General features: G+C 42.4%; 1 protein-coding gene across 1 annotated transcript in view; it reads right to left on the reverse strand.

The window, feature by feature from the left end:
• The window catches only part of slc27a6 (solute carrier family 27 member 6), a 39,088-nt gene extending 16,311 nt beyond the window's left edge, over window positions 1-22,777 (reverse strand). The window contains exons 1-5 of the mRNA XM_046290607.1: window positions 22,126-22,777; window positions 19,241-19,450; window positions 17,797-17,955; window positions 13,368-13,492; window positions 7,931-8,125 (exon numbers count right to left, since the gene is read on the reverse strand). Of these exons, the coding sequence (XP_046146563.1) occupies window positions 7,931-8,125; window positions 13,368-13,492; window positions 17,797-17,955; window positions 19,241-19,450; window positions 22,126-22,612 (1,176 nt within the window). The 5' untranslated portion in view covers window positions 22,613-22,777. The remainder of the gene's footprint in view (window positions 1-7,930; window positions 8,126-13,367; window positions 13,493-17,796; window positions 17,956-19,240; window positions 19,451-22,125) is intronic.
• Window positions 22,778-23,670: the final 893 nt, after the last annotated feature.

The following is a 23,670-nucleotide window of genomic DNA, read 5'->3' on the forward strand; positions in this document are numbered from 1 at the left end:
TAGAATGCAAATCAGAATAATATGATGAAATATGATAACATACTGAATGCAAGATAACCAAAGGACCAGGGCAGTAACAATCAATCCCGACGGACGTCAAATAACAGAATTATAGATACTAGACTAACTACAGCATTCACAAGCTGTTTGATAAAAATCACAATGTGTGTAAATCACAATCTTGTTTTGTAAACTTAAAAAGGTTTTGTAGGTTGGTTTCTGGGTCAAGAGGCTTGAGTAGTGAGACCAGCCTAAGAATAGTTCATTTAAGATTAAGGTAAGATTAATCCTAAGTACTCTTACCCCACTCTACTAGTGCTTATAATGACAGATGTACAGAGTGTGTGTATATATATATATATATATATATATATATATATATATATATATATATATATATATATATATATATATAATTTCGTGTTGGCATACAGCCCTTACTATGTCAATGTGCAGGAGGGTACTTCAGCTGCCATGTTGTTTAAATCAGAGTACGTCAGATGTTATGTTAAGTATGTTCCCGATTCTGGTGGCGTAGTCTGTTGAGCATTGGCCTACTAAGCATAGGATTGGCGGTTCAATCCTTGCTCTGGCCACCAACGCCCTCCTGACTTCTCAAGAATAATTAGGTTCCACCGCCACACACAATAAGTTACAAACTGAACATGTGCAAGGTGCGACATAAATATTCCAATTGAAAGCTTATGTAGGAGACTAGGAGTAGCTAGTACAGTAGCTATACAGTCAACTTGCATTGAATCTAAATGCGTATAGGAGATTCCTTTCTCGTCTCTGCAACATGACATTTACATTCAAACTCCAGCACTCTGCACCATTGATCTTATCTCCCTATAGGTTCGCTTTGTCACCTCAAATGCCCCCTGAGATGTAACAGTGATTACAATGCCTACCTAATGCAGCATTACTTAACCTATTCTTTGTCAAGCTGGCTAGTCTTAGCAGTCTAAGAACACCCAGGTGAAGTCAAGTAGCCATGTTCTTTTTTATTAAGTACATTCAAAAACATTATGTAACTTTTTGTGGGACCCAACCAAATTGACATAGAATCTGAATTATAGATCTGTCATTCTCATTGAAAGCAAGTCTAAGAAGAGGTAGATCTGTTCTATTTCTATGCTTCCCATTCACAAGTTTTGTTTTTGCGTCTTTTACTTTCGGTTTTGTACACCAGCTTCAAAACGGCGGGGGGGAAAAAAAACAACAATATTTGTAGTTATTGAAAAGATACTTCACAGCGGTTTAGATGGTACAATGATTCCCTACACAATGACTGCTCGTTTAGTCACAAACTGGAATTAGGCAAACTATTAGAATTTTTGAAACCAGGAAATGGTGTAGCGATTTCTGTACCTTTTAAGTCCTCGTCTACCCAGAGATCTGCGTTATGAGGACTTCAGTGGACTCGATGACCAGTAAAGATGAGCAGTGCTAGGTAATCTGTGTTACGTGTCGTAACCATTGTTATGTGATTGTTTAAAACAGTGATACAGAAGTCTATTCCTTGAGGGCTGCAGTGGTCTCTTGTTTTCATGCTTTCGAATAAATCACGTTACAAAAAGGCTTGAGAATCAATTTACCTGGTTTGGTTTGAAATAATTGAATTATTTGCAGACAGTGAAATAACAATGGCCTCAAATACCAGCATGGCCCATCCTTCCTACTTTGACGGAAACCCTGATCCTCAGCTAAACTACATTGATTGTGTTAATTAAATGCAGTTCAATTCAATCATGTCTTCAGTGATTACCTTGAAGGAAGGAAGGAAGGAAGGAAGGAAAGAAGGAAGGAAGGCTTTTCTATTTGTATTTGAACTGAGCCCATGTTTCAGACAATACCGAATCCGCTCTCTCTCTCTAGTGTAGAGGGGAGAGAGCATTAAGGGCGCTTAGGGAGAAGTCAGGCATGTTTTAAACTAATATGGCTCACCTCAGAGTAAACCCAGTAATCTTTGATCCTTGTTGGATGAGTGCCAGAAGCACAGCACACATTGACACAGATAGTGTGACTGTGGCGTGTCTGACACAGATACAGACAACAGACCAAAGATACATACACCACACACACACAAAAGTGCCTTCTGGAAGTATTCAGACCCCTTGATTTCTTTCACATTTTATCTTATTCCAAAATTAAGGAAGAAATCCTCAATCTACCGTACTCACAATACCCCATAATGACAAAGTGAAAACAGGTTTAGACATTTTTGCAAATGTATTAAAAATAAAATCTTTGCTAAGAGACTTGACATTGAGCTCAGGTGGATCCGGTTTCCATTGATCATCTTGGAGGTGTTTCTACAACTTGATTGGAGTCCCACCTGTGGTAAATTCAATTGACTGGACATGATTTAGAAAGGCAGACACCTGTCTGTATAAGGTCCCACAGTTGACAGTGCATGTCGAGGCAAAAACCAAGCCATGAGTTCGAAGGAATTGTCCGTAGAGCTCTGAGACAGGATTGTGTCGAGGCACAGATCTGGGGAAGGGTACCAAAACATTTTTGCATCAATGAAGGTCCCCAAGAGCACAGTGGCCTCCATTCTTAAATGAAAGACATTTGGAATCACCAAAACTCTTCTCTTAGAGCTGGCCACCCAGCCAAACTGAGCAAATGTGGGATAAGGGCCTTGGTCAGGGAGGTGACCAAGAACCCGATGGTCAGTCTGACAGAGCTCTAGAGTTCCTCTGTAGAGATGGGAGAACCTTCCAGAAGGACAACGCATCTCCACAGCACTCTACCAATCAGGCCTTTATGGTAGCGTGGCGAGATGGAAGCCCCTCCTTTGTAAAAGGTACATGACAGCCCGCTCAGAGTTACCCGAAAGGCACCAAAAGGACTCTGACCATGAGAAAATATTCTCTGGTCTGATGAAACCAAGCTTGAACCCTTTGGCCTGAATGCCAAGCATCAAGGCTGGAGGAAACCTGTCACCATCCCCACGGTGAAGCATGGTGGTGGCAGCATCATGCTGTGGGGATGTTTTTCACTGGCAGGGACTGGGAGACCAGTCAGGATCGAGGCAAAGAAGATTGGAGCAAAGTACAGAGATCCATGTTGAAAACCTCCTCCAGAGCGCTCAGGAACTCAGACTGGGGTGAAAGTTAAACTTCCAACAGGACAATGACCCTAAGCACACAGCCACTCAACCAACGCATGAGTGGCTTCGGGACAAGTCTCTGAATGTCCTTGAGTTGCCCAGCCAGAGCCCAGGCTCGAACCCAATAAAAACATCTCTGGAGAGACCTGAAAATATCTGGGCAGCAACACTCCCCATCCAACCTGACAGAGCTTGAGAGGATCTGCAGAGAAGAATGGGAGAAACTCCCCAAATGCAGATGTGCCAAGCTTTGTAGCGTCATACCCAAGAAGACTTGAGGCTGTAATTGCTGCCAAAGGTACTTCAACAAGTCATTGATTTAAAAAATATATATATCTTAATACATTAGCAAAAATATCTTAAAACAAGTTTTTGCTTTGTCATTATATGGTATTGTGATGTCATTTGGGGGTATTGTGATGTCATTTGGGGGTATTGTGATGTCAATATGGGGTATTGTGTGTAGATTGATGAGAAAAAAACAATTTCATCCATTTTAGAATAAGGCTGTAATGTAAAAAAGTCAAGGGGTCTGAATACTTTCTACACACACACTTTTCATTATAGTCCTGGACAAGCACCTCAGACACCTCATTGAGGGCCTGATTACTGAACAAGTAGATAAAAAAAAAATTAACGAGGCAAGTCAGTTAAGAACAAATTCATATTTTACAATGACGGCCTACCCCGGCCAAACCCTAACCTGGACAACGCTGGCCCTATGGGACTCTCGATCACGGCCGGTTGTGATATAGCCTGGAATCGAACCAGGGTCTGTAGGGACGCCTCTAGCACAGATGCAATACTTGAGTTGGGAAACACTGCGCTACATAATGTGTACTGTTGGAGTTACTGGGGGACTGGAGTTGGGAAACACTGCCCTACATAATGTGTACTGTTGGGGTTACTGGAGGACTGGGAAACACTGCCCTACATAATGTATACTGTTGGGGTTACTGGAGTTGGGAAACACTGCCCTACATAATGTGTACTATTGAGGTTACTGGAGGACTGGGAAACACTGCCCTACATAATGTGTGCTGTTGGGGTTACTGGAGGACTGGAGTTGGTAAACACTGCCCTACATAATGTGTGCTGTTGGGGTTACTGGAGGACTGGAGTTGGTAAACACTGCCCTTAATAATGTGTGCTGTTGGGGTTACTGGAGGACTGGAGTTGGGAAACACTGCCCTACATAATGTGTACTGTTGGGGTTACTGGAGGACTGGGAAACACTGCCCTACATAATGTGTACTGTAGGGGTTACTGGAGGACTGGGAAACACTGCCCTACATAATGTGTACTGTTGGAGTTACTGGGGGACTGGAGTTGGGAAACACTGCCCTACATAATGTGTACTGTTGGGGTTACTGGAGGACTGGGAAACACTGCCCTACATAATGTGTACTGTTGGGGTTACTGGAGTTGGGAAACACTGCCCTACATAATGTGTACTGTTGGGGTTACTGGAGGACTGGGAAACACTGCCCTACATAATGTGTACTGTTGGGGTTACTGGAGGACTGGGAAACACTGCCCTACATAATGTGTACTGTTGGGGTTACTGGAGGACTGGAGTTGGGAAACACTGCCCTACATAATGTGTACTGTTGAGGTTACTGGAGGACTGGGAACCACTGCCCTACATAATGTGTACTGTAGGGGTTACTGGAGGACTGGAGTTAGGAAACACTGCCCTACATAATGTGTACTGTTGGGGTTACTGGAGGACTGGGATGCACTGCCCTACATAATGTGTACTGTTGGGGTTACTGGAGGACTGGGAACCACTGCCCTACATAATGTGTACTGTAGGGGTTACTGGAGGACTGGAGTTAGGAAACACTGCCCTACATAATGTGTACTGTTGGGGTTACTGGAGGACTGGGAAACACTGTCCTACATAATGTGTACTGTTGGGGTTACTGGAGGACTGGGATGCACTGCCCTACATAATGTGTACTGTTGGGGTTACTGGAGGACTGGGATGCACTGCACTACATAATGTGTACTGTTGGGGTTACTGGAGGACTGGGAAACACTGCCCTACATAATGTGTACTGTTGGGGTTACTGGAGTTGGGAAACACTGCCCTACATAATGTGTACTGTTGGGGTTAGTGGAGGACTGGGATGCACTGCCCTACATAATGTGTACTGTTGGGGTTAGTGGAGGACTGGGATGCACTGCCCTACATAATGTGTACTGTTGGGGTTAGTGGAGGACTGGGATGCACTGCCCTACATAATGTGTACTGTTGGGGTTAGTGGAGGACTGGGATGCACTGCCCTACATAATGTGTACTGTTGGGGTTACTGGAGGACTGGGAAACACTGTCCTACATAATGTGTACTGTTGGGGTTACTGGAGGACTGGGAAACACGGTCCTACATAATGTGTACTGTTGGGGTTACTGGAGGACTGGAGTTGGGAAACACTGTCCTACATAATGTGTACTGTTGGGGTTACTGGAGGACTGGGAAACACGGTCCTACATAATGTGTACTGTTGGGGTTACTGGAGGACTGGAGTTGGGAAACACTGTCCTACATAATGTGTACTGTTGGGGTTACTGGAGGACTGGGAAACACTGCCCTACATAATGTGTACTGTTGGGGTTACTGGAGGACTGGAGTTGGGAAACACTGTCCTACATAATGTGTACTGTTGGGGTTACTGGAGGACTGGGAAACACGGTCCTACATAATGTGTACTGTTGGGGTTACTGGAGGACTGGAGTTGGGAAACACTGTCCTACATAATGTGTACTGTTGGGGTTACTGGAGGACTGGGAAACACGGTCCTACATAATGTGTACTGTTGGGGTTACTGGAGGACTGGGAAACACGGTCCTACATAATGTGTACTGTTGGGGTTACTGGAGGACTGGGAAACACGGTCCTACATAATGTGTACTGTTGGGGTTACTGGAGGACTGGGAAACACTGTCCTACATAATGTGTACTGTTGGGGTTACTGGAGGACTGGGAAACACGGTCCTACATAATGTGTACTGTTGGGGTTACTGGAGGACTGGGAAACACGGTCCTACATAATGTGTACTGTTGGGGTTACTGGAGGACTGGGAAACACGGTCCTACATAATGTGTACTGTTGGGGTTACTGGAGGACTGGGAAACACGGTCCTACATAATGTGTACTGTTGGGGTTACTGGAGGACTGGGAAACACGGTCCTACATAATGTGTACTGTTGGGGTTACTGGAGTTGGGAAAACCTGATTTAGGACACAGCAATTTCAATAATGGGCTAAGGGGACAAATTAACTTTTAAAAATTACTTTCAAATTTAGAGACTACTCTAATATTCTGGATCCAATGTTCAGTCAAGGCCAGTAATAATTACTTAGAACAATTAAATATATAATTTAAAAAATTAACTTTCTTTATTAATGTTATATGATCTCTGTGTGTCTGAGTAAGTGAGTTCCTACTAGGATGAATTCCATTGCATTCAATGCCCTTGTTCGGGCCAGGTTTCAGTTAGTGTGAAACCTGGAATCCAGTGGCTGTCTGTTTGTCCTATCATGTCAACTCGTCACTCATTGTCATGCCAAATGTTTAGCTTCACAATAAGCAATGGAGTTTGGAAGAGCAAACATATCTGGGACCATGCTATCGCAAATCAGCAGATTGGGCTTATCTTTCAAATTGTAACCAAAATCAGAAATGACAATTTATGATGCACAAGACAACGGTAGACACACACTAACAGATAGTCTGTCAGGATATCAAGGGGGTTGCCATGTTGGGCTTGATAACTTACACTGCAGGCCACATTAACAAAAGCCACAATTGGTTTTTCATATGACACCATTGGGTTGCCATGTTGGGCTTGATAACTTACACTGCAGGCCACATTAACAAAAGCCACAATTGGTTTTTCATATGACACCATTGGGTTGCCATGTTGGGCTTGATAACTTACACTGCAGGCCACATTAACAAAAGTCACAATTGGTTTTTCATATGACACCATTGGGTTGCCATGTTGGGCTTGATAACTTACACTGCAGGCCACATTAACAAAAGCCACAATTGGTTTTTCATATGACACCATTGGGTTGCCATGTTGGGCTTGATAACTTACACTGCAGGCCACATTAACAAAAGCCACAATTGGTTTTTCATATGACACCATTGGGTTGCCATGTTGGGCTTGATAACTTACACTGCAGGCCACATTAACAAAAGCCACAATTGGTTTTTCATATGACACCATTGGGTTGCCATGTTGGGCTTGATAACTTACACTGCAGGCCACATTAACAAAAGTCACAATTGGTTTTTCATATGACACCATTGGGTTGCCATGTTGGGCTTGATAACTTACACTGCAGGCCACATTAACAAAAGCCACAATTGGTTTTTCATATGACACCATTGGGTTGCCAAGTTGGGTATATTAACATAACGTGGGACATTGGCCTGAGTCAGTGGCTGGTGAAATACAGACTAAGGGCTGGTTTCCCAGACACAGATGAAGCCTAGTCCAGAACTAAATGAGATTTTCCATTGTAAGAGTTTTTTCCCCTCGAGGACTAGCCTTAGAACGTGTCTGGGAAACATGCCCCTAATGGGGGCCGATGTTGGGCATGATACAATCAGTGTTTCCCCTAAGATCTTTTTCAACAGCAGTGGTGTGCTGCTGCAAAAAGCATAAAGGGGAAACACTGATCGAATACATAGTTTGTCCAGAATTAATGTGTTCCAACGTAAGCCAGCTTTAAAATTTCCATACAATGGGTTGCCAGGTTGGCTAATTTTTTTTTTTTTTTTTTGTAACTTATCACCTTGTAGAAGAAGTTGGAGCGGCCCACAGCTCCGATCTTGCCGATGTGGTTCATGAAACACAGGTTGCCCTCTGTGGAGCCGTAGAGCTCGCACATGCGGATCTCGCCGAAACGTCGGTGGAACTCCCGCCACACGTCCTGCCGGAGCCCGTTTCCCACACCCATGTGCACCTTGTGCTTCTTCTCCCCCTCGGCCTGATGGGAAATGGAGTAAACAGCATGTTAGATACAAGCAGAGCACTCCTCCATTTAAAACTGACAAGTGTAAATAATATAGCACGGTTGACAATAATATACAGTATATGGCTCAGTTGTTAGAGAATGGTGCTTGTTCGATTCCCACAGAGGACCAGTTTTGAAAAAGTATGAAAAATGTATGCACTCACTACTGTAAGGATAAGACCGTCTGCTAAATGACTGAAATAATATACATCTCAAATGTTATTGGTCACATACACGTGGTTAGCAGATGTTATTGGTCACATACACGTGGTTAGCAGATGTTATTGGTCACATACACGTGGTTAGCAGATGTTATTGGTCACATACACGTGGTTAGCAGATGTTATTGGTCACATACACGTGGTTAGCAGATGTTATTGGTCACATACACGTGGTTAGCAGATGTTATTGGTCACATACACGTGGTTAGCAGATGTTATTGGTCACATACACGTGGTTAGCAGATGTTATTGGTCACATACACGTGGTTAGCAGATGTTATTGGTCACATACACGTGGTTAGCAGATGTTATTGGTCACATACACGTGGTTAGCAGATGTTATTGGTCACATACGTGTTTAGCAGATGTTATTGCGGGTGTAGCGAATTGCTTGTTTTTCTAGCTCCGACAGTACAGTAATATATAACAAGTAATATCTAACAATTTCACAACACATACCCAATACACAAATATCTAAGTAGTGTAATTAAGACTATCCACATATGGATGAGTGATTCAGAGCAGCAAAAACTGAGTAGGATAGTATAGAATACGGTATATAAAGTTGAAGTCGGAAGGTTTAATACACCTTAGCCAAATACATTTAAACTCAGTTGTTCACAATTTCTGACATTTAATCCTAGTAAAAATTTCCTGTCTTAGGTCAGTTAGTATCACCACTTTATTTTAAGAATGTGAAATGTCAGAATAATAGTAGAGAGAACGATTTATTTAAGCTTTTATTTCCATGGTGACAAGCAAAGAGCCAGAAGGTTTTAAGGTTGGCCTTGAAATACATCCACAGGTACACCTCCTATTGACTCAAATGAAGTCAATTAGCCTTTCAGAAGCTTCTAAAGCCATGACATAATTTAATGGGATTTTCCAAGCTATTTAAAGTCAGTGTAAACTTCTGACCCACTGGAATTGTGATACAGTGAATTAAATATAAGTGGAATAATCTGTCTGTAAACAATTGTTGGAAAAATGACTTGTGTCATGCACAAAGTAGATGTCCTAAACGACTTGCCAAAACTATAGTTTGTTAACAATACATTTGTGGAGTGGTTGAAAAACAAGTTTTAATGACTCCAACCTAAGTGTATGCAAACTTCCGGCTTCAACTGTATGAGATGGGTAGTGAAAGTTATGCAAACGTTATTAAAGTGGCCAGTGATTTCAAGTCTATGGATGCCAATCTAAGCCTTTTTGTAGAAATTGCCTGTGAACATGAAGAATAATTGGTAATAACTTTACAAAATGCTTTAGGAATATTCTCAATACTTGAAGTCATCAATGTGGGTTTTTATTTAGCCGTGGTCTGAATTCCTTATACTGGCTCAGTTTTTAAATTGTTTCCAGTCTCCTCTGGGAAAAAGATTGTTTTAAACGAGGAAGTCTGAGATTAACTGAGGTTAAATAAATGAAATAATACTGTGGAAACAAGTATTTCATTCAAGGAGGTCGGTTTTGGTGGGAAGAGAGCATGACTGAAATGGTTGAAAAAGACCAATGGCTCTGCGGTGAAGATTCCCCCATGTACAGATTATAATTATTTACCTTTATTTAACTAGGCAAGTCAGTTAATTAAGAACAAATTCTTATTTACAATGACGGGCTACCTTCTAGGCAGAGTTGCAAAGAAAAAGCCATATCTCAGACTGGCTAATAAAAAGAAAAGATTAAGATGGGCAAAAGAACACAGACACTGGACAGAGGAACTTTTCCTAGAAGGCCAACATCCTGGAGTCGCCTTGTCCCATTTTGCGGGTACTATTTAATGAAGCTGCTAGTTGAGGACTTGTGAGGTATAGGTTTCTCAAACTAGACACTATAATGTACGTGTCCTCTTGCTCAGTTGTTCACCCGGGCCTCCCACTCCTCTTTCTATTCTGGTTAGGGACGGAGTAGTACACAGTGTTGTACGAGATGTTCAGTTTCTTGGACATTTCTCACATGGAATAGCCTTAATTTCTCAGTACAAGAATAGACTGACGAGTTTCAAAAGAAAGGTCTTTGTTTCTGACCATTTTGAGCCTGTAATTGAACCCACAAATGCTGATGCTCCAGATACTCAGCTAGTCTAAAGAAGGACAGTTGTATTGCTTCTTTAATCAGCACAACAGTTTTCAGCTATGCTAACATAATTGCAAAAGGGTTTTCTAATGATCAATTATCCTTTTAAAATTATAAACTTGGATTAGCTAACACAACGTGCCATTGGAACGTTGTAAAGCCGTGACATAATTTTCTGGCCTATATAGATATTTCATTTTTTTTTAAATCTGCCGTTTCCAGCTACAATATTCATTCACAACATTAACAATGTCTACACTGCACTTCTGCTCAATTTGATGTTGTTTTAATAGACAGAAAAAAAAATAATTCAAAAACAAGGACATTTCTAAGTGACCCCAAACTTTTTCTATGCATGTACATTCTGAAGCTGGCTTTGTCAGTGCTTTTCTAGAAGAGACACACACCACCACCCCCACCCCCCCCCCCCACGTCTGAGACATCCGCCCCATGTCTGCTCATCCACTCACACATTCTGTTTTCCAATAATTGCCGCCAGACTGGAGAAGCACAAGGACAGATTGAATAATATCGTACTCGTCCATTCATACGTGTTTGGACCCCTTACAATGGCAAAAATAATGATGCCTGCTCTTAGCCCTGCCGTTCCATGCTTGAGCCTTGTGTGCTTTTTTTTTGTTTGTAGTTCATTTTCCTCTGTACTGTTGTGAAATTGTAGTGAGATAGCGCTTTAGGTAACTATGTAATGAATGTTTGTGTGTGTGGATGCTTGCCTTGTGTGACAATGTGTGTGCGTACTGAATGTGTCAACTTTTCTCCATCTGTGGGGAGGCCTGTGCCACTGCCAGCCTTCCACCCACGTGCATTAGGATGACCGAGAGAGGGAGAGAGATAGAGAAAGAAGGGACAAAGAGTTCTTTGAGCTTTGTACTCTTGTTCGGCCCGGTCAGCCAGGGTGGAACTATTCTGACCTGATAGGGAGGAGAGGGGAAACAGATACAGATTTGGAACACGGACAACCTAACAAAAGTCCCTGTTGTCCTACAGCCATGAAAATGCAACACAAATCGCTCACAATGTTTTTTTACGGTCACTACATTGTTCGGGGAGTAGCTGTGACCGAAAATAACTTTCTCGCCTTGGAAAAGTATAAAGTATTGTAACAAATCAATTACATTTTTTTTTTAAATAACCATATCCCTGTCTGCTTGTGATGTTAGTGCAGTGGGAGTTCAGGCTGGCTTATGAACAGTTGGAGGGGGGGGGGGGTTGTGGTGATGGGAATATCTCAGGAACAAATGAGATTTTCATAAAGACCAAATGATGATTAAGTCATTTGATGATACAATCAGTGGACTTGTTAGCCAGATGCCTTCAGAAAGTATTCACACCCCTTGACTTTCACATCTTGTTGTTGTGTTACAGCCTGCATTTAAAATGGATTAAAATTGAGCATTTGTGTCACTGGCCAACACACAATACCCCATAATGTCAGAAGAGAATTATGGTTTGAAAAATGTTTACAAATGAATTGTTATGCCAAGCCTGAATGTGTTCAGGAATAAAACATTTCAACAAGTTACATAATAACATGGAATGACTATGTGCAATGACAGTGTTTAACATGATTTCTGAATGACTACCTCATCTCTGTAACCCACAGCAGTGAATTTCAAACAGACTCAACCACAAAGACCAGGGTGGTTTTGGATGGGTAAAAATGTAAAAAAGCAGACTTTGAATATCCGTTTGAGTACGGTGAAGTTCTTAATTACACGTTGGCTGGTGTATCAATACACCCCAGTCACTACAAAGATACAGTCGCCCTTCCTAACTCAGTTGCCGGAGAGGAAGGAAACCGCTCAGGGATTTCACCAAGACGCCAATTGTGACTTTCAAAAAGTTTCAGAGTTTAATGGCTGTGATAGGAGAAAACTGAGGATGGATCAACATTGTAGTTAATTCACAATACTAATCTAAATGACAGGTAAGAAAGAAGGAAGCCAGTAAAGAATGAAAATATTCCAAAACACACATCCTGTTTGCAATAAGATACTAAAGTAAAACTTCAAAAGAAAATGTGGCAAAGAAAGTAACTTTAAGTTCCGAATACAAAGCAGTATGTTTGGGGTAAACCCAAGCATGGTGGTGACTGCATCATGTTATGGATATGCTTGTCATTGGCAAGGACTGGAGAGTTTTTTGTGACAAAAATAAATGGAATTAGAGCTAAGCACAGGCAAAATCCTGGAGGAAAACCTAGTAGTCTGTTTCCCCACAGACACTGGGAGACAAATTCACCTTCCAGTAGGACAAAAATCTAAAAACACGAGGCCAAATATATACTGGAGTTGCTTACCAAGTTGCTTATTTTATACGTTGCTTAAAATAGTCTTGAAAATCTATGGTAGGACTAGAAAATGGCTGTCTAGCAATGATCAATAACCAACTTGACAGAGCTTGAAGAATTTTTGTGCAAATTGTTGTGCAAATACTGTACAATCCAGGTGTCCAAAGCCCTTAAGAGACTTAACTACGAAAGACTCACAGCTGTAATCGCTGCAAAAGGTGATTCTAACATGTATTGACTCAGGGGTGTGATTACTTATGTAAATTATATATTTACATAGTTTATTTTCACTACATTTGCAAAAATGTCTTAAAAACATGTTTTCACTTTGTCGATATGGGGTATTGTGTAGATGGTTGAGATAAAAAAAAATGTTATCAATTTTTGATTCAGGCTGTAACACAACAAAAATGTGGAATAAGTCAAGGGGTGCGAATACATTCTGAAGGGACTTACTTAGTAAAGATGGAACAAAGATGACAGGTGAAACAGAGGTTAAAGAGGGACATTGAAGTAAAGGTTGTACACCACTGAAAGAAGAATAAACACGTGAAGACTGTACTGAGCAAAAGGGGCGAACCATGTCAAAATAATGAATAGTTATTACCTTAGGCTGGTTGCACAGATATCGACAGAGCTCGCCGATATACTGGAAGATGGTCACGTCGTATTTTCTACAGTCATTCCAGAACTGTGAGGCTGAGAACTTCTTCTTCAAGACACAGGTAGCGCCTGGGGGAGAGAAAAAACACACAACACATTTAAAAATCACAGAGAAATATATATATATATATATATTTTTTTAAATGTCAGAGTTAGAAAGCTCTCATGATCCATATCTGTGCGGAGTGAATATGGGATGGAGGGAGAAAGAATAGAGGGGGAAACTAACTCAGCTGACTATTCCCTAGTAGGAACATGTTGCTGATTTAGGTGTACTATATATACACACAAGAAGTAGTTAAGTTGCCTCAAATACAGATACATCCTTAGATTTATTACATCGTATTGCTTATAAGCTGTTAATAAATGCTTGACAAATACTTCATAGACGCCTTATAAAGACAATTTATACAGAGAGATTAAGTTCAAAGTGATAATTGCACAGTTGCCCAAACCACTGCCATTGTTTTGTCATTGCTAGCAGTGCCTCCAGTTAACTGAAGGTTGTAGTGGCTGTTTTAAAGTAAATGGAAGTATGGATTAGAGTTTTTATTGGCCCAGAGACTACTTTTAAAAAAATGTATAAAGAGAGAGTCGACCGACGTGCGTCGCCTATTTCATAACACGGGGCTTGTAAAAGCTGTGTTTTTCCACACGAGAGGTTCCAGACAAGGAGCCAGGCCCAGCCAATCAGAATGAGGTTGTTTTTTACCCACAAAAGGGCTTTATTACAGACAGAAATACTTATTGATATGCCACACCCATTAGATGGATGGATTATCTTGGCAAAGGAGAAATGCTCACTAACAGGGATGTAAACATTTCAACACAACATTTGAGAGAAATAAGCTTTTTGTGGGACATTTCTGGGATCTTTTATTCAGCTCGTGAAACATTGAACCGACACTTTACATGTTGCATTTATATGTTTTTTTTTCACGTAATATTGTCAAACACTTCTACCACCCAAGTCATAGCCTGGTCTCCCTGCTACCGCATTGCAAGTGGTACCGATGCACCAAGTCTGGAACCAATAGGAACCTGGACAGCTTCTGCCCCCTAAGTCATAAGTGCTAAATTTAATGGACTCTATTTGCACTAATGTTTTTGACTCATCACATACACTGCTGCTACTGTTTATCATCTAGCCTGTTGCCTACTCACTGTATTTCTAGTTATATGTACTTATCTACCTCAATTACCTCATACATTGATTGACTCAGTACTGGTACCCCGTGTATATAGCCAAGTTATCATTAATCATTTATTATTACTTTTCTATTTTTTTCTCTATTTGTTGGGAAGGGCCTATAAGAATTTCACTGTTAGTCTACACCTGGTGTTTACAAAGCATGTGACAAATAAAATTGGATTTTTTTATTTTTTATTTTTATTTTGTTTTTACATGTATAGATTTTTTGGACCAATCACAAGTGGGGCATCGCCCCTAATGCCTTCATGTACGGGCCGCCATTAGAGTTCTTCAAAACACAAAGCCTATAGTAAACCCTCACTCTCCACACAGCCTATAGTAAACCCTCACTCTCCACACAGCCTATAGTAAACCCTCACTCTCCACACAGCCTATAGTAAACCCTCACTCTCCACACAGCCTATAGTAAACCCTCACTCTCCACACAGCCTATAGTAAACCCTCACTCTCCACACAGCCTATAGTAAACCCTCACTCTCCACACAGCCTATAGTAAACCCTCACTCTCCACACAGCCTATAGTAAACCCTCACTCTCCACACAGCCTATAGTACACCCTCACTCTCCACACAGCCTATAGTACACCCTCACTTAGAACAACAAGTGGTGATAATCAGAGGTAACAAAGTGTCAAGCGCTGTGTTCTCGTTGCTACACAGAGTAAATATGCACAACAACAAAAAGTGGACTGAGTGTTATAGACAGGTCCTTGACCTGTCCCAGGTTTTCCAGGGAGCAAATGTGCGTTGTGAGGAAGTTGTACTGTCAACTTTGCTGTTATTTGGAATAAATGTGCACCAATCAAAAATACAAATAAGTCTGAAGCCACCATGGTATTGAGGACCATTTTGTATTTTTGTGTTTACATACTCTGCTTTAAGTGACCATACTCTGCTTTAAGTGACCATACTCTGCTTTAAGTGACCATACTGTACTCCAAATCAGTGAAAATCATTCACATCTGACAAATCATTTCCAACCAGCAACACTGTAGCCTCAGCCGGTTACTGTCGGTCACCTTACAACCACAAAGGGCAAAAAAAAAACTTCACTGAGTGGACGTCATCATAATAACGGTCTATTGGGTAGCAACTTGCTAGTTAGTGTACACGACGTGCCCGTTTAATCGTCCTGCTCTGAAAGCATTCATTGAGATGCTAATTGGGGAGAAATTAAGGATCAGCTGTGGTCGCCCCAGTGATTGCAGAGGCATTAGAAACACAATGCGTCCCAAATCACTGGGGCCAGTGATTGCAGAGCATTACATTTACATTACATTTAAGTCATTTAGCAGAAGCTCTTATCCAGAGCAACTTACAAATTGGTGCATTCACCTTATGACATCCAGTGGGACAGTCACTTAACAATAGTGCATCTAAAACTTAGGGGGGGTGGGGTGAGAGGGATTACTTAACCTAACCTTAACATTAGAAACACAATGCGTCCCAAATCGCACCCTATTCCCTATATAGTGCACTACTTCTTAACAGGGTCCATAGGGCTCCGGTCAAAAGTAGTGCACTATAGATGGAATAGGTTGCCATTTGGGACACAACCCAGGAAGCACTCTTGAAACAAGACTCGGTATAGTAACAACACTGTCGCAGGAAAGACACATGATGGTTTCTACCTTACGCATGTTAAATCAGAATTCGGGGCGGCAGGGTAGCCTAGTGGTTAGAGTGTTGGACTAGTAACCGGAAGGTTGCAAGTTCAACCCCCCCGAGCTGACAAGGTACAAATCTGTCGTTCTGCCCCTGAACAGGCAGTTAACCCACTGTTCCTAGGCCGTCATTGAAAATAAGAATCTGTTCTTAACTGACTTGCCTGGTTAAATAAAAGGTTAAAAAAATATATAAAAAAATGAAATTAAAATAATATATATGGACTGTGAGGACTGCACGCGTCTCTAGATAACACATCCGTCGAGAGTTGTTTAATGCACATCACTGTAGCCGTGTCCTAACATAGCCTCAATTCAGACAACTTTTCCTTAAGAAACAAACCTAGTGTATCGTGTATTTGTGATGAAACAATTGGACAGGAAAAAGTGAATGTCTCAACACACCATCTTACATTAAGTGAACAAAACATTAAGAACACCATCCTAATATTGAGTTGCCCCCATTTTGCCCTCAGAACAGCCTCAATTCGTTGGTGCGTGGACTCTACATGGTGTCAAATATTTCACAGGGATGCTGGCCCATGTTGACGGCAACGCTTCCTACAGTTGTGTCCAGTTGGCTAGATGTCCTTGGGTGGTGGACCATTCTTGATACACACTGGAAACTGTTGAGCGTGAAAAACCCAGCAGCATTGCAGTTCTTGACACAACCCGGTGGCACCTACTACCATACCCCGTTCAAAGGCACTTAAATATTTAGTCTTGCCCATTCACTCTCTGAATGGCACACATACACAAGCCATGTCTCAAGGCTTAAAAATCCTTCTTTAACCTGTCTCCTCCCCTTCATCTACACTATTTCAATGGATTTAATAAGGGACCATAGCTTTCACCTGGATACACCTGGTCAGTCGGTCATGGAAAGAGCAGGTGTCCTTAATCTTTCATACAGACCTGCGTTCAAATAGCATGTGTTCTTTCAAATACTTAAGCTGAGTTTGATTGAGCTTGACTGGTGCAAAGGAACCATCTGGCACTTTAGAGGAGGAATGAGTAGTTTTGGAAGCTGGGGATGATTAGGTGGCCATGATGGTATGAGGGCCAGATTAGACATTTATCCAGGACACCGGGGTTAACACCCCTACTCTTACAATAAGTGCCATGGGATCTTTAGTGAACACAGAGAGTCAGGAAACCTATTTGAACGTCCCATCAGAAAGATGCACCCTATGCACTGAAAGGCAATGTCCCCTTCACTGCCCTGGGACATTGGACCTTCCTTAGACCAGAGGAAAGAAGGCCCCCTACTGGCCCTCCAGCACCACTTCCAGCTACATCTGGTCCCCCATCCAGGGCCCGACCAGGACTGACCGACCAGGACCGTCCTTAGATTCAGAGTCAAGCCAGCAATGGAATATAAGGTGGTACGCTGCTGGCGGAAGGAAGGAAATATGAAAGGAAGGAAGGAAGGAATGAATGATGCATCTTTAAAAGTATTTGAACAGAGCCAATAGAGAGATACTGCTGCCGTTTTACCCATCTCGATGGTTCCCCCGACGCCGATGAGAGAGGCTGCACTGTGGTAGAGAGGCAGGGGGATGTAGACCACGTCATCTCCCGACCCACCGTAGGCCCAGAACCCTGCTGCAGCCTTCAGGGACTGGAGGTGTGTGATGACCGCAGCCTTAGGCAGACCTGCAACAACACCGACACGACCATCAACCAACATTACGACAACCACGGGAGAATGCTATTCACACACACACACACACGTTGTAACATAAGGCCCATCATTCTTAGCCCCTCTTTACTGTCTTATTGTAGGTGTAGGGTGAAGTTGCTGCTAGACACAGATCTTGGATCAGTTTAGTGTTTTCCCCTCTAAATGGTTAAGGTTTGCATTGGGGGAGGGGGAAGCTGACCCTAGAGCTGTACCTGGGGAGAAACTTTACCCCGGTGTGTGGTGGCTGGTCACGGACAAAATGACTCCTGTGTGCAACATATTTCAATATGAAAGCGGAGTCTGATCCTCCTCTTGGGAACATGCCATAACATAGACAGATCAAATAACCGCCTACACGTCATATAAAAATACCTACCCTGACATATTTGATGACTAAAATGTCATGCAGACTGCTGTATCACTATCCAACTTTGAAAATGTCTAATAATTGCAGAGCGACTGTGTTATTAACCACATCCTATCTGAATCGTTCCTCCGTGGTACAGGACGGTCAGATATCATTGTATCGTTCCTCCGTGGTACAGGACGGTCAGATATCATTGTATCGTTCCTCCGTGGTACAGGGATCGTTCCTCCGTGGTACAGGACGGTCAGATATCATTGTATCGTTCCTCCGTGGTACAGGACGGTCAGATATCATTGTATCGTTCCTCCGTGGTACAGGACGGTCAGATATCATTGTATCGTTCCTCCGTGGTACAGGACGGTCAGATATCATTGTATCGTTCCTCCGTGGTACAGGACGGTCAGATATCATTGTATCGTTCCTCCGTGGTACAGGACGGTCAGATATCATTGTATCGTTCCTCCGTGGTACAGGACGGTCAGATATCATTGTATCGTTCCTCCGTGGTACAGGACGGTCAGATATCATTGTATCGTTCCTCCGTGGTACAGGACGGTCAGATATCATTGTATCGTTCCACTGTGGTACAGCAGTGCTAACTAAGGAGTCATTAATTTAATTAACATGCAACTAATATGTGATTAACATGCAACTAAATAGTAATTAAAGGGGAAGTTCAGAATTGAACTTGAAAGTGATTTTGCCTCCATCACTTCCATTGACTATTTGCTAGTGGTGGCTAAAGATAGCTGAAGTTTGTAGTGGCTGTTTGGAAAACCAAACCATGATTTACAGTTTCTCTTGGCCCATAGATCTAACATCAAGTTGTAAAATCCTGAACTTCCCCTTTAACGTATAACTAATGACAATTAAACACGTAACAGACGCACCAGTGGTTCCTGAGGTGAAGATGTAGAGGGTGGCGGCCTTGAGGGAGGTGGCAGCCCTCAGGGCAGGCGGGGTGGGCTTGTCCGACGCCTTGTCCATCTTATCTAGCAGTGTCTGGACCTCCGTGTGGCTGCTCTCGTTCTTCATGGCCCACACCGAGATGTTGTCCTCCAGGAAGCTGGGCAAGATGTCCTCCAAGGAGTCCAACAGGTCTGAGAGGAATCATAGTAAAGTGAATGAGTTATTCAATAGGTCGAATCACTCAATAATTGCCTTGTCCAGGCAACACAGACCACATGGATCTGGGACTCGGTTAAATAAATGTAAGTGGTTGCTTTTTTTTTTTTTTACCTTTATTTTACTAGGCAAGTCAGTTAAGAACAAATTCTTATTTTCAATGACGGCCTAGGAACAGTGGGTTAACTGCCTGTTCAGGGGCAGAACGACATATTTGTACCTTGTCAGCTCGGGGATTCGAACTCGCAACCTTTCAGTTACTAGTCCAACGCTCTAACCACTAGGCTACCCTGCTTCTGGACACTAATGCTGTACCATTATGTTCAACGCATATTGTCAAGTTTTCTTTGCATGTTTCCTCCATTGACATCAATCCGTTATATCCTGTGTGTGAAATGCATGACAATCTCAAATGAGGATTGTAATACTGTCAAAGTAGTCTGGGGTTAGATCGTTGGACTAGTAACTGGAAGGTTGCAAGTTCAAACCCCAAAGCTGACAAGGTACAAATCTGTTGTTCTGCCCCTGAACAAGGCAGTTAACCCACTGTTCCTAGGCCGTCATTGAAAATAAGAATTTGTTCTTAACTGACTTGCCTAGTTAAATAAAAGGTAAAATAAAAATTGTCACTGATGATGAAGAACAACTGTGCCAGCAAGCAGGTGTATGAGATTAGGCATCTAAGTAAGCACAGATGCATTGAAGAAAGCAGTAAAGTAGGAGTGAGTACAGGGAAGAGAGATATTCCCAGCAGGTTTAGGACGTCGTCATCCTAAATTTAGTCTTTAGCCAAGGGGACTTACAGTTAACACATTTCTAATGAGTGGCCCATGAGAGGTGGTCAGAGCACTGGCAGTGTGGTGCCAGGACAATAACCTGTCCCTCAATGTGAGCAAGACAAAGGAGCTGATCATGGCCGATAAGGCCCCCGTTTATGTTGACGGGGCTGTAGTGGAGCGGGTCAAGAGTTGTCCACATCATCAGCGAACTATCACGGTCCAAACATACCACGACAAAACCTTCCCCCCCTCAGGAGACTGAAAATATTTGGCATGGGCCCCCAGATCCTCAAAAAGGTTCTACAGCTGCACCATCGAGAGCATCCTGACCGGTTGCATCACCGCCTGGTATGACAACTGCTCGACATCCGACCGTAAGGCGCTACAGAGGGTAGTGCGAACGGCCCAGTGCATCCCTGGGGCCAAGCTTCCTGCCATCCAGGGCCTACATAATAAGTGGTGTCAGAGGAAAGCCCATACAATTGTCAGAGACTCCAGATTGTTTTCTCTGCTTCCGCATGGCAAGCGGTACCGGAGCACCAAGTCTAGGACCAAGAGGCTCCTCAACAGTTACTACACCAAGCCATTAGACTGCTGAACGGTACCGGAGCACCAAGTCTAGGACCAAGAGGCTCCTCAACAGTTACTACACCAAGCCATTAGACTGCTGAACGGTACCGGAGCACCAAGTCTAGGACCAAGAGGCTCCTCAACAGTTACTACACCAAGCCATTAGACTGCTGAACGGTACCGGAGCACCAAGTCTAGGACCAAGAGGCTCCTCAACAGTTACTACACCAAACCATTAGACTGCTGAACAATTCATAAAGATTCAGAAATTGTCCGGTGGGGATTTTTATGAATTGTTCAGAACTCTAATGGCTTGGAGGTAGTAACTGTTGAGGAGCCTTTTGGTCCTAGACTTGGTGCTCCGGTACCGCTTGCCATGCAGTAGCAGAGAAAACAGTCTACAAATTGCAACTCCAGGGTTGTTAGTTCAATTCCCACAGGGGGACCAGTACAAATATAATATATATATATATATATATACACACACACACACACTCACTACTGTAAGTTGTCCTTTACTACTGTAAGTTGTCCTTCACTATTGTAAGTTGTCCTGGATAAGAGCTTCTAATAAAAACATGTTCAGTGTCTATGATGAAGACATGAATTGGTGATCATACAGAGTGTACGGGCCATTTAGAATTATAGCATACATGGTAATAGCATTATGAACCGGAATGCTTTACACATGGTTCGATGAGACCATATAGTCCTGGACTAAAATTATTGCTCAACGGAGAATCTACAAGTGCTTTTTGGTCCATTACTTTTTTTTATGTGTCTGGGAAAACTGCCCCACAACGTATAGAAATACATGTACATTGCATTTGACCCAGTCACCTTAATAAGCTTCATCCTTGGTAACATGGCCATATGGACTTAACAAGCTTACTCATGTTGATATGTCTCGTTGTCAACGACTGTGTGAAGTTAACAATTCGTAACACCAATAGGACTTCGTAGAATTCCGTGGGGAGTATACACAAGCACATTTGATAGAGCATCCCTGTTTCACAACATTGTTTAGGCTCGTAAGGCTGCTGGGCAGATCGCCTGGAATGCTGCAGCTCTCAAAACACATCCGGCGTGGGCTACAACTATGTGAACGATGTTTTTCCCCATTACATTTCATTGGACACATTTAATAAATAAATAAAACATCTTCAAACAACAAAAAAAACATTACGGCGGTCGTGTGGTAGGCTAATAACGTTCATTATCTAATTATTATGTCACCGATTGGCCGCCAACAGCCTACGCGACACTCATCAACTGTTACGTAGACTATATTACATGTTTACCTGCACCAACAACAAGAGTCTTGGCCCCACAGCAGTTGAAACAATGTAGCAACGATCTGGACTTAATGTTTGTGTTTAGAAAGGCCACTGCACATCCGAGTTTGATCAATCCGAACCAAACACAGATGAAGTCGGGCTCATTGTTCATCAGAAGCGCAACGGAGTCCCCTTTCTTCAACGTGCCCTGCTCGAGGAAGACATTCGCCAATTTGTTGCTCCGCTCGTTAATGTCTTGATAGGTGTACGTTATTCCCTCATATATAAGGAAAGGTTTTGTGGGAATTCGCTCTGCCTGTTGCACGAATCTGTCAATGATAGTGACAACTTTTGAAGTAATTTTGAATATCTCCAGACGTGCGCCGTACCGGATGACTTTCACTAAATAAAAAACATCCTTCCAAAAGTAAGGGAAACACCGTTTCTGTACAACGTGTAGGGCGAAAATGCCAGCCGCTAGAGCTGTCACCGATCCCAACGAGAAAAACATCGCGCCAGTTACAAACCAATTCCTTTGACAATTCTAGAACGAGACGCCGTGGATGTCAATGTCCCGAGCGACGCATTGTTACAAAATGATGTAAAGGAGAGCAGCGCATTCAGTTAAAGTCTTAGCTGGCTCTCTGGCCTTATGAAACGCACATGGAATCATGTGACTCTTGTTGTACAACTAACCGCTAAAGGGGGGAGTGTCTTTACAAGAGCACGTTTCGCTCCAGTCTGACAGTTTGTAGCGAAATGTGTAAAGACCTGCAGTCAACATTCTTGCCGTTGTCAAGAATATCAACCACGCCTAGGATATAGATTTGTAAAACCGAGATAGATCCATAGAGATAGATAGAGGACTCATCTTTTGTATCTGTGCCATTATAGCGTCTGGACAGCATGGGCAGCGCCGTTGAGGCTATCTCCATTTTAAAGTAGTCACTTTTGTTCTTCACAATCGGCTGATCCCAGCCAATGACCCTGTTGGACAAGACTCCATGTAGGTCAGCAGGAAGGATAAGGCCAATGAAGTTAGAAGTCCCACAAAGTTGACTACATTAAAATGGTGGAAACCTTCAATGGCGCTGTCCATGCTAATAGAGGTCCTTTGTCCCCAAAATGGATAGGTCAAGCTGTTCTTTTGACACCTATCGCCACCCTACCTGTCCTAAAGTGCGGTCAGGAGGACATTGTTTCAGGCCAGGGACAGTAGGCTATACCTCACTCAGAATTAATATTGTGAAATCTTTTATTCACAATTTCATTTGCAGAAACTGTCAGTTTAATTTTAAAAATACAAATGCTGTTTTTTTTGTTTGTTGTTTTTTACTATTTCAAATCATTTCTGGGTAACAATGAAGTACTTTACTGTGATTATTTTTGACCATGTTAATTGAAAACAAACACCAATAGGTTTTTTAGCAAAGAGGAATTTCTCAAGCAAACATTTAGATTAGGACTGTCTGGGAGTGGTCTGAGCAGAGACAACTCTTGTCAAACAGGTCTTACACTAAAAGGGCATTAATCATCATTTTCACAATTTCACAGTATTATCCCAACCTC

This window comes from Oncorhynchus gorbuscha, linkage group LG11, assembly GCF_021184085.1.
Source record: "Oncorhynchus gorbuscha isolate QuinsamMale2020 ecotype Even-year linkage group LG11, OgorEven_v1.0, whole genome shotgun sequence".
NCBI lineage: Eukaryota > Metazoa > Chordata > Actinopteri > Salmoniformes > Salmonidae > Oncorhynchus > Oncorhynchus gorbuscha.